Genomic DNA, 19837 nt, shown 5'->3' on the forward strand with positions numbered 1-19837 from the left:
TCTCACGTTAGACTATTTTTTAAATGCTGTGAAGGGCAGCAGTTATGCGTTCTCACGACAGTCGGTTTTAGGTTACCGGAACAACTCGGATATATATCCGGCCAAGGACTATCACTCCAGCAGCATTCCCCGTAAATATATGGTGAATGTTTATGCTGCTACAACAACAAAAGCAACAAGAACAACTGATGTTATTCAAGCACTCCATTAACGATTTAGGGTCTTAAAGTGAATATCGAGTAAGCCTTTTGTTAGATAGTCAGGAACCATCATCAAGGCCTTGAAAATTGGGTTAACAAGATGCACTACTACGAAGCCAGCCGAGGCAGGCTATCATGTATAAAATTATGATCAATAAATAATGGGAATATTTTCTGTTTAGAATAAGGGGTTAGGGGTAGTCAGAATTTTCAAAAAATTTAATTGCTTTTAAAAAACATAAAAACCTCGAGCCTGATCGAAGGATTTTTTTTTTTTTAATTTGGATTTTTTTTTTTTAATTTTTTTCTCGAAAATCGGACAAATATTGTTAATTTTGAAAAAACAAAAGCTTTGTTTTTTAATTCTTATTTAATATGTTTATTAATTTTTATAACTTTTTTTAGATTTTTCAATTTTATGTATTTTTTTTTTAATTTTTGTTTTAATTTTTATTTCTTTACTTTAAATTATTTTTTTTTTTTAATTTTTTAAAATTAATTTTTTTTAATGAATATTATTTTTTATTTATTGTTTTTTTATTTAATGTTTTTTTTTATTTATTATTGTATAATTTTTTATTTATGGTTTTTTTATGTATTGCTTTTTTTATTAATTAAATGTTTTTTTTATTTATTATAATTTTTTTATCTATGGTTACGTATTGTTTTTTTGTTTTTTATTTAATGTTTTTTTATTTATTATGATTTTTGTATTTGTTGTTTTTTTATGGATTGCTTTTTTTATTTACTTTTTATTTTATTTTAATTTCTTTTCTTTTTTTATGTATCGGCTTCGGTCATACGCTATATTTATTATATGTTTATTAATTCTTATAACTTTTTTTAGATTTTTCAATTTTATGTATTTTTTTTTTTAATTTTTGTTTTAATTTTTATTTTTTTTCTTTAAATTCCTTTTTTTTAATTTCTTTAAATTAATTTTTTTTAATGAATTTTATTTTATTTTTTATTTATTGTTTTTTTATTTAATGTTTTTTTATTTATTATAATTTTTTATTTATGGTTTTTTATGTATTGCTTTTTTTTTATTTATTTAATGTTTTTTTTATTTATTATAGTTTTTGTATTTGTTGTTTTTTTATGTATTGCTTTTTTTATTTATATTACTTTTTATTTTATTTTAATTTCTTTTCTTTTTTTATGTATCGGCTTCGGTCATACGCTAGACAGGGAAATCATATTAGCTATGCATAATTTAAACGAGATGCTGGCCCCCTGCCTATCATCCTAAAAAATTCCCGGTATTCTCTCCCTAGTACTACGAGCTAACAACCTAAATGGCAATATAATTCGATCGTGGCAAAGGTTTTGCGTGAAAATTCGTGCAACATGGACTTTTATAGGCCTCGTACAGAGATAATAATAGTAATAAGCGAGAATTTCGAAATATATGTAGAAATCAAGTGGAAATGGAATTACAGTAGTTTACACCCAGTGGGACTTCCAATTCAATACTTTTAGACAGTTTTCATTTCAATGTATCAAATCAAATAATTCGCGACCTCTCATCCAGTCTGGCTGGCTTTCAACAACTCAGTGTTATAAATTAAGTCAATGCTCTTGATAAATTTTCGCCTCCTAGGGCAGTTCTGACAAAAGGCAACTTTTAGTGTCGAAAAGAAATTCGCTTGCCCTAATTCTATGATATTTCCAGCATTTGTAGCCATATACATATAATGTCTTGCTGCGACCATACCAATAACACTGTGGAACAAATTCAGGTTAGCAAAAATTAGGTCCATTCTGAGAGTGGCGGGTGGAAATAGAGGCGAAATTAGAAGACCCGTATCGCGCCGTTTTTTTATGTTGGTTCGAATTTTTTTTTAATCGGCCTTCGAAGTTCGAAATCGGAGCAAAATTGTTTATATGGTTTTTTGGCTATAACTCATCGACTAATTGATCTTTTTTCAATCTGTAAAAGCCAAATTATTGCTAGAGACCTGTGCAACAATTACAATTTTTGAAAAAATTGATTTCGAAAATTTTTGTGGTACTTATGAAACAATATACTGAAAATCGGCATTTGACTGCAAACTTCGAAGGATGATTAAAAAAAAATTCGCACTAACATACAAAAACGGCGCGATACGGGTCTTCTAATTTCGCCTCTATTTTCACCCGCCACTCTCAGAATGGACCTAATTTTTGCTAACCTGAATTTGTTCCACAGTGTAATTCCACTTACATAAATTAAAACTCAACAGCAGATAAGATCAGTCAACAGAAGGTAGCGATAAGAGAAAAGTAAATAAACAGCACCAAAGGTATTGTACATGAATGCACATATGTACATATGGATGTATGTATACGAAAGCAAATAGTTATACAAACTGCAAGATAAGGCGAAACTTATAGCAAATAGCTGCATGAAAGTCGTTTTATACATACACACATACATAAATAAGTAAATACACTCTTAAGAATGATTTTTATTTTTATTTCTAAATGTTAAAATAAATATAATTTAAATATTTGAATGAGCGTAAGGCGGAGATTTTCCAGTTATTTTCTTTAATAATGTATGTAGGTAATAATTGCGAGAAAATGAAGTTAACTACAAAATTCCCTGCAATTGTTGTTATATCAAAGCTTATAAGCTCTCTTTTGAACAGAGTGAACTCAACTTTTCTGCGGTATAACATGAAAGTTTGCATTAACATTAACGGCCGTAAATTTAAAAGTTTCGTATAAAATATTTTCAAGCGCAGTAAGAACCATAACTGTACACTCTGCTGCACAATTAATAAGCTGATCAAATATTTACTACTACTGCTAGCCGTTAAGTATTTAAGTACGAATAAAATAATTTAAAGTGTAAATAAATGCTTAAACCTTGATTTACACTTAAAAAAACGTGCAAACAATTTACGAATCTTTTAAAATTCAAAAAGTTTAACAACATCTCAAAGCGGTTCTTCGCCAAGATTTCTGTTTAGGTCCGTATTTGACTCTCTTTATTTTTAGACTGATTTCTAGTCTATTTTATATATGTATGTATGTCTATTTACTTTTTAACCAGGATATAGGGTATATTCAGAAACGCATTATAAATGCGCAGTAATTGCAGCGCTGGCAGCACTGCCAATGTGACAAGTGTTGCAATTGATAGATTGGCAGTATTGAAATTTTTCCTGCAAATAATGCGCGACGTTTGATACAAAAATGGCGTTTTGGAACGCGATGCATTTGCAGTACTGCCATATTTGCATTTCTGAACGCATTGCCAACACTGCAAAAGTACGTTGCGCATTATAATGCGTTATTGAATATACCCATAAATATATGTATGTATGGATGTATCTATGAGGGCTCAAAAGACCATGAGGTCCAAGTGCAAACCTCCAATAATTCTAAATCTAATGTATCGACGACTACAAGTTATATTCAGGTCTGTTCTGCATTTCGATTCCGCTCAAATTCTTCGAAATCAAATTCGTTGGTGTGCATTTTGATAAGGTGTGCTTAGGAGTAGTCGGTAATTGGTAAATTACACCTAAATACGTAAGTTGTAAAGTGTCAGCAAACATTTTCAATTTCAATCTTCATAATATTTCTGTAATATCTAGTCAATTAGTTTAATAAATATTTCTCCAGAGCATAAACGATCGAAATAAAAATCGGCATATTCTAGATTCCGCCTCAGGGCATGCCAAGTACTCAACAAAAAGGTTCATATGGGCATGCATTACAAATAATAGTCGAACATAAATTTTTAGGTTCGTAACTTACTTTCGCAGTTTTATTTGAGTTTTAGTCATAATAATTATTGACAAAAAAATTTATTTAAGTTAACACCAACTGGAATTAATATTTTTCATGGAAAAAAGAGGGAATATTTTACTTTTTTCTGAATTTTTACGAATAATCTGCGATTTAAACCAACTCGTAACGAAATCATTATTGAAACTAGCTGATTAACGAATCTGAACGAAAACGATTTCAAAAATGTTCCGTAGGAGCAAGGCACACACAAACAACACCGGTTTGTACATTAGAAATGTTATGACAAAAGAAAGTGGAAACGAAAGGACGAACTATGTTGTAGAGCCGGCATGAAGTTGGAGCTAAAAACTTGCGACTATGGTCCGAATGAAACGGCTTTTGGATATTTCATTTAGTGCTTACATCCAGATGTCAACGGCGAAAGAAAAAAAGGAAATCAGCTGGTCTACCGATACTAATCGGCGGCAATAGGTTATTAAACAATCGGTAAAAAAAAATTGTTAAACGCAAAAATTTCTTTTCATTTCCGGATGTCAATGTTCGCAACTGTAAGCTCACTTATGCAATATTTGTGCAAAGAATCCTATATAATCAGCCTTTTGTGTCTGAATTATCTAGCTTAAGCACGAGCGATAATTTGCTTTAATGACTATATTGTTGTTGCTGTTTTTTTTGTTAATTTTTTCATTTCTTTAATTTTTATATTGCTTTTACTTTTACACCTCTCTTTGTTAATGTGAAAGAATATATGTATATAAACAGAAAATTGTGCATGTATGAGCATAATAAACCACGGCACGAGCAAAACGTGAGTACGATTGTTGTTGGGAAATACAGCACCTGCTACAATTTTAAACCCCAAAGTGATGTACAGTGTACTACTTGTAGACTGCTAAACAACAACAACGGCGAAGTTAGTCTATTTCACGGTATAAATTTGTAAGCAAGTTGTTGTTCTTGTTGTTGTAGCAGATATTTTGTATTACTTGTTTTTTTCTTGCTTTTGCTTTAGCTTTCGTGCTTATTTGCATTTTTCACACAATTCTAAACAGAAAAGCATTCTGAGCTTTTTAGAATGGGACAACCATCTAGCGGCGAAATAAATGAAAGGCAACCAATCCGATATCCACGTATACACTCATGATCAGCGTTCTCCAAAGTGTTGGAGCCCACGTGTGCACTGTTGTGGTGGGTTGTTTTGCGTTATGTAGAGAATTTTGTGGTATTCACGAGATTTGTTTGTACGCAACAGAAACCGCATATTGAGAGAAGTCCCAGAATGAGAAGCTATATAATTCATACAGCAACAACGTGTTTGCCTAGATATATTGTTGTTGGCAGATAGATATGTAGTACGTGTTATTTATTTGTGTATATGTGCGGAACGTTGAGCGTGCGAGTAAATACTAGAATGTATTGTAGCAGCACCACCGTTGTTGCTTGAGTAAAAAGTAAATAAAAATTTGTCAAATAAAAAATGAGAAACAAGAAAAGCAAACAGGCACAATATAAAAAAAAAAATAACATCGCGCGTGCTAAATCAATTCAATACAAATAAAAAGATGTATAGAAACTTCCTTATTAAGCTATGGGCCATTTCTATGCACGATTTGAAATTGAAATAGAAAACGTAATTTTCAACGGAAATTAAAATTTAAATATAAAGCAGAAACAAAAGGGAAAATAATTGAATTAAATATTTAAAATTTTTTTTTAAACTGGCAAGCGAGTTTTTCGACGTTGTTCTTGTATTCGCTTCAAAAAAATTAACATTGAATTTTCTATTTATAAGAAGGTACAGGATCTCAAGTGCAAAATTCAAATTTGAATTTGAATTTGAATTTATTTATTACTAGTATAATAATACATTATAATTTACAATAAACTGTAAGTCCTACAGAGACCATTAAAAGTCTGTTCGTAGGCTAGTAGCATTTATAATGACAATCTTACAAACTAAATATGGCATTTAACAAAATCAGTTTTGTATGTAACATACATTAAACCCAAATATATTATGAATGGGAATTCACTATTTATTTATCGAAAATATTGAAAACAGAGCTTCTTCTACAATTAATGAATGATAAGCAATATTTTTCAAAAACGGTTATCGATGCTTTCGGCAAAAACTTCCATAAAATTTAGACTCTATTTTTAAGATGGTTGCAATGTGCTGAAAAGTACTGAGCCTAACACACAGATGGCACTAGTTTTATTGCATTCACCTCTTTGAATTAGTACTAACCATAAAGAGACAGCTGTTAAAATTACATTATATTCTATTCATTTGTTCGTGACTTATTGTGCTAAGAGAGATGCTACTTTTTCAAAACGTTGGATCAAAAAAAAAGTCGTGCTTTAATTTTACACTGCTTCTTGATGCGGAAAAATACCGTTCAAGGGAAGCAATGGCTTGAAAAGTATTATGGGGACTCCGCTCCATTAGCAACGAATAAAATAGATCTAGAAAATATTGCTCACCAGTAAGAAATTTCGCAGGAATGAAAGGAGGGACCTGATGAAACTGGGGCCTATTTTGAGGTAAAAGATAAATCGTTCCATAAAAGTGGTGTTGAAGTGCTAGAGCGGCGCTGGAATTATTGCGTTGTACTTGATGGGAGTTAAGTTTTAATTAAGTTGAAGAATAAAGTTAGTTTTGAACAAAAAAAACCGTATTTTCTTTGTTTGGCCCGGGACTTTTCAGCCCATACGTGTTACGTACCGTTTGTCTCATATGTAAATACTTTCATATGAAAATATTTGGCAAGGAAAAATGTTTGAAGTGGATTTCGAAAGTATTGCACGTATTTATTTTTATAACAAGACAAGCTCATTCTATTTTCTGCGATTTTTGAAAAAAAGAAATAATTTATTGAAAGTGATTTAGAGAAAAAGTAATTTAAAAAAATATTTTATATTCGGCGCTGTCTCAAAATTGTTTTCACATATCAACAAAATAAAATATCAAATAAATGGGTATATTTATTTTTATGTTAATATTTGGTGTAGCCACCTTCAGCGCCTATTACCGATTGTAACATCCTATGCATTGATGAATGTAGTTTTCCTAGGTCTAGGAAGTCTTTTCGCATTCCTCTTTGATGCGCCATATCAAGTGGTTTTTGTTTGTAGGACATCTTTTCTTAATTTCTTTTTCAAATGCGACCATAAATTTTGAATTGGGTTGATGTCTGGGATTTGGGTAAGAGTATCTAGCACATTTGAGCAAATGTGTATGAACCAAAGCGTGCATATGTAAGACTTGTGCTTAGGATCATTAGTCTGGTATAATTTGTAAACAATTTATTTAGATTTTCTGGTTCAGTAAGTCCAAATTTTTGCACACTTGGTTTCAAATTGTTTCTCTTATCATATTGTCTTCAAAAATTTTAACTTCGGCAATATCTTTGTTACAAATACATACAACCCCATACCATTACACTTAACTTCCCAAATTTCGCTGTGGGAATAATGTTCTTAATTTTTAGGGCTGTTAGCGGCTTTCTCTAAACTTCATTGGGTCCATCATCACAAAAAAAAAGCACTTATCCTAGTATTACACTGAATGCTAAATGGGAGTTAGAGGAAAAGAAAGTAATTTGTCAACCTTAGCAAGCGATAGTAATGACTTTTTCCTTGCATTTCTTGATGAAAATTTTAGTTTTAAGAGAACTCTTCGCATTAATTTTTGGGCAAATCTTCAGCTAACATTCTAAGGTTGCACTGCGGTTTTACGTCAAATTGCTTCACTGTTGACCTTTCCATTCTTGGTGTAAGCGTTTTTGGTGTGCCACCGTCTGTTCACAAGTGAAATAAACGGCGAGCGACTTTACCATGATATCCAGCCCTATATAAAACTTTTCTAGCAGTTTCCGCACAAATACTTTTTTTTAAATGTTTGGTTTACATTCTCAACAATTTTTTATTATGTAATTCGAGAGTTAACCTTTGTCATATTGACTACGCTGCGCTCTTCCCGGTCCGATACTGTTCTTGAACACCCAGTCCTGGACTTAGATGTTAAAATCAAATTTTGCTTATACATAATTTTTTACTACGCGTTGAACGAAGGAATACGTTGCCCCAAGAGTTTTGCCAATATTTCGGAAACTATTTTCATCTTTCCACAATTTTATAATAAGGTTTCTTTTCCATACACTAATTTATTTTCCTTTGGTTTCCATGTTTTCACATCATTACCACTTTTAAATAAAATGTGTAACTGAATTCGCTAATAACAAAGATTGAAAAGTGAGCAAAAACGAGAATTACAGATTCAAAGCATTTTTTAATAAAATCAAGGATTTTGTGTCAAGCTATTGTAATATATTTCTATCATCTTCGCTTTCGAAAACATACAAGATATTGATTTTAACCCGCCGTCGGTCCCCATTTTAAAACCTTCGGTTGGCCAACGGGTAAGGCCTTTTTTTGTCCTGTTTTAGGATCCTATTTAAAAGGTTATATCCATAAATCGATAGAAAATTTAATTTTACGAAGCTACCTGGAGGCTCAAGTCGTTAGCTATAGTAGAAATATGTTAAATTCACGTCCAAAGTCGAAAAAGATCTCACCTAAAAAGTCTGGGTTAAGTGAAACTACTTGGTCATGTCATAAGTTTTTTTACAAATTGAAATAGGAAAATACAGAGAAAATTAATTAATTTAAGGAAATTGTTTTTAGATTTCATTTTAACATTAATTTTTTCTACGTTACAGGAACGGTCCGGATTTAAATCCGGCCAAGGACCGTCACTCCTGCAGCATTCCCAGTACATGTGTGGGGAATGTTTATGCTGCTATAACAAAAACAATCACCATAACCATAATTTGTAGTTGAACGGATTTAAATCAGGGTTGCCGAGAGCCAATCTTCACACGAAATAAAAACTTAACTATATGGCTTTAACCACGCTTCGTTTGTTTTAAGGACAAATGCTATGCGAACCATCCAGAGACGATTGATGCTTTAAAACACGAAATCGAAGTTGCCATTCATGAAATTGGAGCCCAAATAATCGAAAATGTGCCTAAAAATTGGGTTGATGAATGGCCTACTGTAAAGCCAGTCGTGGCAGTCATTTGAACGATATTATTTTTCATTCATAAATGACAATGTTCAATCTTCAAAATAAAAAAGAAAGTTTGAAAAAATATTGATTGGTTTTTTTTGTATAGCCGATTCAAAAAGCAAATTTTACATTGCCCGCCCTATATATTCGGTCTAGGACTGACCCAAACATTTATGGGGAATGTTTCATGCTGCTACAGAGAGAGATTGAAATTAACCCTTAGAGTACGGAGTGCGGGACTTTAGATCCACCAAGATTAGTTTGCCTTAATAACTTCGTAACTTCTTTCTCTCTTTTTCCCTTTAGGTAGTCAAGTTTTATTTTAAATCCTGTTATTCCTGTTATTAGTGGCATTCTATTATTAATTAATTTATAATTATAAGGTAAATTTTTCGTTTGGGGGACCCAAGTCACCCACTCCGTTTTATGTTATAAAATAGACTCCGTACTCTAAGGGTTTAAATGTTGTATGATGAAATACTACGGCAATTGAACTGTTAAAAAGTGAAATGCCTCAACAATTGCTCATTCGCAAAACTTTTGTTTTTATATCTTACGATAACTGTAAACTATATGCATGTGTGCATTAGTAAAAATGAATTCCAGCTTTAAATATAAATTAATAAATTAAATGCATAGGAAAAGTTTCAACAATTATATACAAATGTTTTGAAATACCTCCCCTACTTTCTCCTTCGTTCCCTTTCCTAAGCGTAATTTTTTATCTCTTTGCAAAAAAAAAATGAAAATTATCGAAACAGCCTTTCATTCAATCAGCATTAGTGTGTTTTAATGTCGAGCAACAAAAGAGAGATGCGCCCATCTGTTCTATGTTTACATGTATGGTTTTCAATAAATTTGTTTATGTGTACATTTGTGATACGCGATTGCCTGCGTCTGCTTTTTTCCATCTTTTTCCCCAATAGCTTTTAATTTGCTTTCGTTTCCGTACATTTTATACGATCCATTCTACTTTATGCGGCATCTCGTCGCACTAACAAATATTGACCTTGACATTTATTTTTGCTTTTTTCGTTGAACAATTTTACAACCCTAATTTATATTGAACTTTTTTTTAATGTTTATATTAATGCGATTAAGATTTGAAGCGAGAAAAAATAAGCTTTTCAGAAACAAAATCGTTTAATTTAGTAATGAAGAACATACGAAAATAGCGCTAACAAGAACCAACACCACCAGCCGTGGTGTGATCAACAACAACGACTGGCAACAGGCCTGCTAGCATTGGCGCTCACATCACACACACACTCGACAAATTCAGTCGCACCGTTGATCAAGTATTGCATAATATTTCGTTGTTTTTAATTTACTTATATGTTTATTACTCGTTTTTTTATGTACTGTTCTGAATTTTCGGGTTGTATAAGTTCATTTCTCTTTTTTCTATACTCTTTTATGTTAATTTCGAGTTAACCGGTTTCAATCATTGCACAAATATTTTTTATTTTATTTTTATCCCTCCCAAGCACGTAATTTCTTTTTCTTTTTAATATTAATTAATCTCTTAAAATTATAACCGAGCAGTAACTCATTTTAATGAACCTACCCTAAACAAAGATCACTTAGCCGAGTCTAATTATAACTAATTTTGGAACTATTGAAAAAACCTAAGCACAAAAATTTAAGGGTGTAAATCAAAACAAAATAATGCGCTTGTGGCCCATCAAGCCAGAAAACGTGCTTTCAATACTGGAAGTGATTTAACGCAGTATGTACCTCTTTAAAGCTGTTGGTCGGTGCCATCGTCAACTTCAGCATTATTTTAAATTTGTTTTTTTTTTTGTTATTTTCTCATTCTACTCATATTTGTTTACTACTTTTGTGAGCCTTATTTCGGGTATACATAGTTTTTTCATAGTTCATCAAAATATGATAAATTTAATGCGCAATACTGAAATACGCAAAAACAGCACTAACATTTTTAGCATAAATTACGGTTTTATTATTATATTTATAATTTTTCAATTATTGAACTACTCTTTTTTTGCATGAAATATGCAAATGTGTAAAATTGATATTTGCAACTTAAGATTATTTTTGTTCGTACTTACCTTCCAGGCGTTGACCTTCGGTGGAGGTGCAGCCACGTATTTCTTCGGCTGAGATGGTGGAGCTGCTGCAGCACCATTACCGCTAGCTGCTGGCGATTCGGCATCACTACTTTTTGCTTCATTTCCACTGCTTGTATTCTCTACGCTAGCACTGGGCGAAGTATCTTTCCGGTCCTTTGGCGACTTGGGTGCTCCGCCAGTAGGTCCACCTTTACGAGGGCTACCGCCGCGTTGACGTGCACGCGACGTATACTTTTTATCGCCTTCCTTTTCAACAGCACCCGTTATACGTTTGCTTTTTCCACCATCACCACCACCACCATTGCCACCACCAGCTCGAACACCATTTCCTCCGCCGGGAAGCTTTTCATTTCCATTGTTATTATTTCCACCTTGTCGTTCACGTCCGGTTGGTTTTTCCTTACGTGGTTTTTTACGATCACGTCGATGATGTGAAACCACCGGCACAAAATCATTATTATCGTCTATTTCCGAAGAGTTTTCTGCACCTGCGTCCGTATTGGCAGCACGCTTTTCGCCGGCCAAGCTTGCATTAGTTTCAACAGTAGTAGTGGCTAAGCTTTCGCCGGCTGCTTCAGCGGCAGCAGCCTCCTCACTCCATGACTTAATTGATTTTAGATTAGGTTGGTTTTCTTTATTGTCAGAATCAACAACTGCGACATCCCCCGATCCACTTTTATCAATGGCACCTTTTTTAGTTTCCAAATTTTGCAACACATTAGCATAAGACGTTGTTGCTGGTGCTGTCGGCTGGCCAGTGGGAGCCGCCACCGTTGGGCCGGTGGTGGTGGCGCTCGTTTTTGAAATTTCTTCTTTACCTGCTGACATGTTAGCTTCAAGTGCGTTTATCGTGTGCCTCCGGAGTATTGGTAACGTCAGTTACGTTACTTACTCCAGAAATTGCTTTGACGTTATGGAAACTCTTTGCTGCTTCCTTGCCCAATCAAAAAGACAAAAAACGTTCAAACAAATCAATTTCAAGACGTCGACTCTGAAAGAAAGAATTTAAAAGATTAGTTCCAGCTTTTACCCTCTCAACATTCAAGACCAACGTACACTTTTGCGGTGCACAAAGGACTAGCGAATAATACCTATGCTTGTTTTGAAATTCCGGTGAAAGAAGAATTCTACAGCGATGCTAATAGCCACTTCAAGACGGTCACAAGAATTCGTACGGCTGGCAATTTATAGTGAGCCTTATCTAGTTGACAGCATTTCGTAAATGCTCACTGTGATTCTTCAAGGAAAAATCATACACAGTAATCAATACAATTTAGCTAGAAGTATAGATATTAGAACATTTATTCACTAGATTCGCCAATGACATCATGTCCTTTAAGCCGCAATAAAGGATCTTGAACTAAACACGGAAATTTGCCTGTCAAAATTTTTACTGCACATCTACGACGGTGAAATATTATTTTTGATTTCTCCCAAAAGTTGCATTCAACACCTCCTAATAATTTTTTAATGTATATAATAGAAAATTTTACGAAATTTCGCGTAATATTCCAACGAACGTCAGACTGTAAGAAAATATGGTCAAAAGTGAGGTTAAGTGATGTACACACAGTTAAACTTCAAACGAAAAGAGAACGAAAGGTATAATACACATAATCAACTGACAATTGCAATTCGGCCCGTACAGAGCTGCATTTAAAGGTACCTTATTTACACAGCTAGCAATGTCATTAACTCAATGACATGAAGAACACAAGAGAATGGGCAAATGTTTATGTTAACAAACACACAAATACATATATGCCTTGTATATAAATAGGAATTTCATATTTCTTCTGCAACTGCATTTTAATTAATTTTGCTACTCCATAACCTACAAGAGCATATTATGCAATACTGCATTTAAATGCATCTCTACAGCAGTCAGCTGACTGTTGAGAAACTCGAAACCAATACGGACAAAACTTACATTCTGGGCATTTACAATTACTGACCCCTATTGAACTTGGGGTACCCACCATAACATTACGAATAGATTTTCATGAGTTATTCTTAATTTCCATAAAAAAAGGTTTAAATCACATTTAAAAATACTCACAACGTCGATTTGTTGAGCACCGCACAGTCCAAAATACAACTCACTTTGCACACACGTTTTATCTTATTCTCTTTTTCACAAACCTTTATTGCGGCCTTTGCTTTGTGGAGACTATTCTACACACACGATCAAATTCGTACAATAATAAATTTGACACGAAGAATTGATACGAACCAAACTCAACTCACGTCGAAATTTGACAATTCGACGACAAAAGAATAGAGTTGTAAAGAGAGACGAAAAAATGTACTCTTTGCGTATTTGAAAATTTTGTTTTATCGAGATTGTCTGCGATCTATTAACAAATTTCAGTTCAATTCAATTGTACAATATCACTGTTTTGATTATTCAGCACTTTTGTATAATTTCACAACACTTTACACCATATTTCAATGGTAATTCGCGAAAAATCTCGTTTCACGAGCGAACATGTGGCCGACGCCGTTGATAGAAACTTCGAAAAAGAACGATGACATTACTGTCGTTTGTGCCGAAAGGGTAAAACGGCCCGTTCTACCGGACATGTGCCATCGAATAAACAGTGTTGTCCTTCTGGTTATTTGCAAATGCAAAAAAGACTAATGATATTTTCTTTCTCGAGCCAAAATGTCAAAACGGCCAAATTTTGTATTTCATCATTATTGATGTGCGTTCACGTTCAGGAATTTGAAATTGCTGACTCTCAAAGAGCAAAACCTGCAAAATAGATTTACTTATTTCTATATCTAAATTCCAGTACTAAATGAAATTATGTGATTTGCATTTCCTGTTGACAAATTGGTGCTGAAATCGCGTCAAATGAAATGTCTTTTTGCTCTCTCAATATACCTTACTTTACTAGAGTTTTGCGTATGCGAACGCCAAAAATAATTTTTGTTTTGTTTTGGAAAATCATCAGTTTCTGAAATTCAAGTAATATTAATATAAATGCTATGCGGCCACTGTTGTCACGTAGAGCCCGGGTTCGAGACCCATTGTAGACATAAAAGCCCAAATGACAAGAACGATTTTTTCTGATAACAGTCGGCCTTCGGCAGGCAATGGCAAACCTGCGAGTGTATTTTGGTCATGAAAAAAGGTACTCATAACCAACCATTTGCGGTTCGGAGACGGCATAAAACTATAGTTTCATTTGGGGAAAAACGTCAAGGCGCACCCTATATATTGGAGGATGAGTTTGGCCAATCATCTAATAATGAATGTGGGTTCCCACGTCAGTTGGTAACCAGAGCGACCCGGATTTATATCCGGTCAAGGACTGTTACTTCAGCAGCATTTCGCGTATATGTATGGGAAATGTTTATGCTGATACAACAAAAAACAACAGCAAAAACAACAACAACGAAGGATATACGCGCCAATAAATGGATAGAATTAAAGTTTTCGCATAACTATTTTGACGACCTTGACACCCACCCTCAAAGTTATAAAATATTACATTGAGAGTATGATTCAAATGAATATACATATATGGAGTAAACTACTTATAACAAGTTTTATCAAACACATTTTCCGTTGTTTTAATCTACCCCATGTACTCTTTGTAATCTTACTTCTACTCAAAACTTAATAATATTGTAACTATTATTACTTCGTATTTCATGAGTATTCAGATAGCTGATGCTCTTCGTTGCTATAGCTGGAATTTTAAAACTTGTTAATGCAAATTTTATTGTATAAGTTAAGTAAAAAATTATGTAAAATAAAAAAAAAAAAATGAAAAAAACATAAATAAAAATTAAAAAAAAATTGAAATAAAAAAATAAAATATTTCCGTATTAACGGAAGTACCAGTAAACAGATTTATACTTTCTTCATTTTTTCAATAAATTTCAAAATATATGCAAATAATTCACACATACGGATATACGATTGTTACATGATTCAATGAATTGCATCATGCGTTTGTTACAGGAATGATAGAATACAAACTTGCGCGCTTGAATGAAGAAATTATATATTATCACATACAGCGATTCTGAGAGCAGATAGCGGTACGAGATGAACCCCACATTTGTATTGTATTCATGCCTTTTTTTAAAGACAAACTAATTTCTCTTCGAGATCTATAAAATATCTAGAACCATTACAACATAAAAGTCACTATTTCATCAGTTTGTTGCATTCCATCTTCATTACGTCCTATTTATCGCGGCAACACTGTTAACCCCTCGCCTCGATCTCTACGAAAATGGTGGATGGCACAGCGAAATATAAACAAAGGTGTTAAAAAGTTCCAGCAACTTTTATTCCACAAAACACGGTCAGCAAATATAATTTGGACGTATCAAGAAGCGGAAATTAATTATAATCTTATCGCATAGCAAGTTTCCACTTAATAAATATCTTGCAGAAGTAGATATACATATATGTATGTATGTAGATTGGTAATGCAGTTAATCTTACATTTCCACTATCATTTTTTTTAGAATTGAATATATTCGTCAAAACACTGGATATAGAATAAACTAAATATTTAGAGTGCCGCGATAAATGCTGACGTCGATACCAAGCAGCAGCCGAGGAAGGTTTTTAAACAGTGTGGTGTACGTGGCACTTTGCAGTTTGTTTACACAATAGCTCGCATACAGAGCATATATTCGCGTACTTCGTTTAATAATTTACATACTTATATTCGCAATGTGTGGCATATTCGCTTATCTTAATTACTTAACGCCGCGGTCAAGACAGGAAGTATTAGAATTACTCTTAAATGGCCTCAAGAGGTTGGAGTACCGTGGCTATGACTCAACTGGGTTGGCTATTGACGATCCGGAAGCAGATGAGCAAAGTAACAGCATTATGATTGTGCGGCGCACGGGCAAGGTTAAAGTATTGGAGGATGCAATTGCCGAAGTTTGTAATAGCGATGCATACAAAGTACCCATCACTACCCATATCGGAATTGCGCACACACGTTGGGCTACGCATGGTCCACCATCTGAAAAGAATTCCCATCCGCAGCCTTCGGATGAGGAAAACAGTTTTGTGGTCGTCCACAATGGTATCATTACCAATTACAAAGATGTAAAAACCCTGCTGGAGAAACGTGGTTATGTGTTTGAATCGGAAACTGATACCGAAGTGATTGCTAAGTTGATTCACCATTTGTGGCGACAACATCCAACTTACACGTTCCGCGAACTCGTCGAGCAAGCCATTCTGCAATTTGAAGGCGCCTTTGCGATAGCTTGTAAGTCGAAGTATTTCCCTGGAGAATGCGTAGCATCACGACGTGGCACGCCACTATTGGTAGGCATTAAATCCAAAACTCTCTTACCTATCGACCACATTCCAATATTATACGCAAAGAAGCAGAGAGCACATGGAAAAACATTACCAGCCGAGATATCGTTGCCGCCGCTTTTCAACGACACATCAGCTGAATATCAACCGATGGAAAGCAAAGGAGTCGAATACTTTTTCGCATCGGACGCCAGCGCGATTATTGAGCATACTGATCGTGTCATTTATCTTGAGGATGACGATGTGGCAGCAGTCCAAGATGGCAAGTTAAGTATTCATCGCCTTAAGAAATGCTTGGATGATCCGCATGCACGCGAAATCACTACACTGAAGATGGAAATTCAGCAAATTATGAAAGGCAACTATGATTCGTTCATGCTAAAGGAGATATTTGAGCAACCCGAATCGGTGGTAAATACCATGCGTGGCCGCATGTTCTTCGATACAAAAACAGCAGTTTTGGGTGGCATTAAGGAATTCATACCGGAGATTAAGCGCTGCCGTCGCCTCATTCTTATAGCTTGTGGCACATCATACCACAGTGCTGTGGCTACACGTCAGCTGCTTGAGGAGCTAACCGAATTACCAGTGGTGGTGGAGCTCGCTTCTGATTTCATGGATCGCCATACGCCCATTTTCCGTGATGATGTGTGTTTCTTCATTTCGCAGTCAGGTGAGACAGCCGATACGCTGATTGCATTGCGTTACTGCAAACAACGTGGCGCACTCATAGTTGGCATCACCAACACTGTGGGCAGCAGCATTTGTCGCGAATCACACTGTGGAGTGCATATCAATGCCGGCCCTGAGATAGGTGTGGCGTCCACTAAGGCTTATACGTCACAATTTATTTCGCTAGTGATGTTCGCTCTGGTAATGTCAGAGGATAGATTATCATTACAGCCCCGTCGTCTTGAAATTATTAACGGTTTAGAGGCGCTTGCTGATCAAATACGTCAGGTGTTGCAGCTGAATTCAAAAGTGCAGGAGCTGGCGAAGGACTTGTATTTGCACAAATCGCTCTTAATAATGGGACGCGGCTATAATTTCGCCACATGCCTGGAAGGTGCACTCAAAGTAAAAGAATTGACATACATGCATAGTGAAGGAATATTAGCGGGCGAACTAAAGCACGGACCCATAGCACTGGTGGACGATGAGATGCCAGTGCTGATGGTAATCATGCGTGATCCGGTGTATATGAAGTGCATGAATGCATTACAGCAAGTAACTGCACGCAACGGTCGCCCAATCCTACTGTGCGAGGAGGGTGATGAGGATACAAAAGCGTTTTCGTCGCGTTCTTTAGAAATTCCACGCACGGTGGACTGCCTGCAGGGCATTCTGACTGTCATACCCATGCAGTTGCTGTCATATCACATAGCAGTTTTGCGGGGCTGCGATGTAGACTGCCCACGTAACTTGGCCAAATCCGTAACGGTGGAGTAGTAAGGTAGATGACTTAAAAACATATATAGCGCAAACCAAATTAAAAGTTTATAAATATTTTATAAAACAGAAAGTTAATTAGTATTCTTATTCTTAAAAACTAAAGAAGCACTTTATACTATCCTAATTAATTTGTTTTTAAATATCCCCATAATAATCGTATTGTGTCATAGGTATTACTTGCGTTCGATAACACACACATTTGTAATACTCATTCCCAATTTTTGCAAGTAGCCGATAACGCCAAAAATTAGTCATCACACCAAAATTTTGAGAGTAAAGTGGCAGTTGGATGGTAGAGAGATGTTAATTTTGTGATGGAGAAGTTTTAGCCAGCAACAACTTATGCATGTGACTGAACTTTGTAAACAAACAACTTTTTTTTGTGAATTTGGTATTTTGCGCACTTCTGCCCTTGCGCCGGTTTGAAATTTGCATTTCACAATAAAATCGAAAATTTAACAACAAAAAACGGGAATTTATAAAGTATATTCATGGTAATTTTTTTTGGACAACACAAAAATTTGTAAACAAATTTATCCGATTTGTGTTCTACCGGTTTTTGTATGTGAATGCAAATTTAGAGTTCGTTAACTTTTTGCTTTTTCTGCTCTTTAGGAGAGCATTTTCGTTTGCGCTCTTTATGATGGCTGGTGATGGCTAATTCGGTTACCGAACACCATGATTCAATCATAGAAGGTAATCATGATCGAACACAACTATTGTGTATATGTATATAGTTTATACTTACTTACTTTTGTTTGTCATTATTTCTGAAATGTGCAATATATCAAATCAAATACATACATTCAATAAATCAATGTATTTCCTTAGAAAAATGTTAGGTTTTAGCAATGAAGCGGTTTATTTATTTATTTATTGTCTTTGAATGGATACATTCTTACAGACTATATTAAGCTAATGCACAATAGTTTAGTAGTTACTAAGAAAACAACGATTTAAGATGATTGACTAAGATGCCATACGGCCATGTAAAATCAGCACCAGAAGAATTAAAAAACATATTTAAATCTGCACATGCCCTAGGAATTGGAGCATTCACCCCATAGTTGGTTCTCGAGAAGCCAATTTTTAAGGTTTCGTACTGTCGCAGCCTCATATTAGGTATAATAAATTGAATTGTACTTAAAAGGGAAGGACAATCAATAGATCCAGAAATGATACGAATAATAAATGAGCACGATAGAATAGATCGTCTGCTATCAAGTGGTTTTAAGTCAATCAATAAACATCGAGAGCGATACAATGGTACAGGTTCAGAAAAGTTTAAAGATCGGAACGCAAAACGAAGAATGACTTTCTGAACTCTCTCAATCCGATTAGACAGACCTATTTGGTACGGCGGCATACTCTAATCTTGATCTAACAAAAGCACAATACAATGTTTTGAGAGTGTGTGGGTTGGTAAATGCAGAACAATTTTGGCGTACGAATGCTAGCATCGCATATGATCGTCTTATGACGTGGTTAACATGGCTGGTGAAATTCAGCTTAGAGTCGAAAATAACGCCTAAGTCTTTAATTTCCTCAACGGATTGCAAAGGTAAGCCAGCAATACTATACGACGTATGCAAAGTATTGTTTGATTTAGCATATTTTACGTGAAAGCATTTGCTAATATTTAGTGACAAACGGTTTAAATAGCACCAGTTCCGGACATTGTGCAAGTCGGTTTGCAACTTTTCAGAGTCCCTAACACTGTTAATCACCGCAAATATTTTAAGATCATCAGCATACAACAAGTGTTCAGCAAATGAAAAGCAAGAACCAATATTGTTAATAAAGAGTATAAAGAGAAGGGGTCCTAGAATACTTCCCTGTGGGACACCAGAGGACGCAATAAATGCACGGGATGTCGTATTATCAACGGCAACAACGCAGTGCCTGTTGGTCAAATATGATTTGATCCACGACAAAAACATGGAGTGTATACCCAATGATGCAAGCTTCG

General features: G+C 34.6%; 2 protein-coding genes across 11 annotated transcripts in view; one reads left to right on the forward strand and one right to left on the reverse strand.

The window, feature by feature from the left end:
* Positions 1–13634, reverse strand: part of LOC128855420 (la-related protein 1) — a 70711-nt gene extending 57077 nt beyond the window's left edge. Inside the window, exons 1-3 of one of the 7 annotated variants that reach the window (XM_054090295.1) lie at positions 13345–13634; positions 12203–12348; positions 11091–12102 (exon numbers count right to left, since the gene is read on the reverse strand). In XM_054090295.1, the coding sequence (XP_053946270.1) occupies positions 11091–11939 (849 nt within the window). In that variant the 5' untranslated portion in view covers positions 11940–12102; positions 12203–12348; positions 13345–13634. The other 6 variants (XM_054090293.1, XM_054090292.1, XM_054090290.1 and 3 more) reach the window with 6 other exon arrangements.
* Positions 13635–15323: 1689 nt separating this feature from the next.
* Positions 15324–18682, forward strand: LOC128855421 (glutamine--fructose-6-phosphate aminotransferase [isomerizing] 2-like). Of its 4 annotated transcripts, none has more exons than XM_054090299.1 (2): positions 15324–15545; positions 15600–18682. In XM_054090299.1, exon 2 carries the CDS (start codon positions 15811–15813, stop codon positions 17863–17865), a length of 2055 nt encoding a protein of 684 aa, XP_053946274.1. In that variant the 5' UTR covers positions 15324–15545; positions 15600–15810; the 3' UTR covers positions 17866–18682. The 4 variants fall into 4 exon arrangements, with proteins under 4 accessions (XP_053946274.1, XP_053946273.1, XP_053946275.1 ...); XM_054090298.1 differs by having other exon boundaries at positions 15324–15541; XM_054090300.1 differs by having other exon boundaries at positions 15324–15525.
* Positions 18683–19837: the final 1155 nt, after the last annotated feature.

The sequence above is a fragment of the Anastrepha ludens genome, chromosome 2 (genome assembly GCF_028408465.1).
Source record: "Anastrepha ludens isolate Willacy chromosome 2, idAnaLude1.1, whole genome shotgun sequence".
NCBI lineage: Eukaryota > Metazoa > Arthropoda > Insecta > Diptera > Tephritidae > Anastrepha > Anastrepha ludens.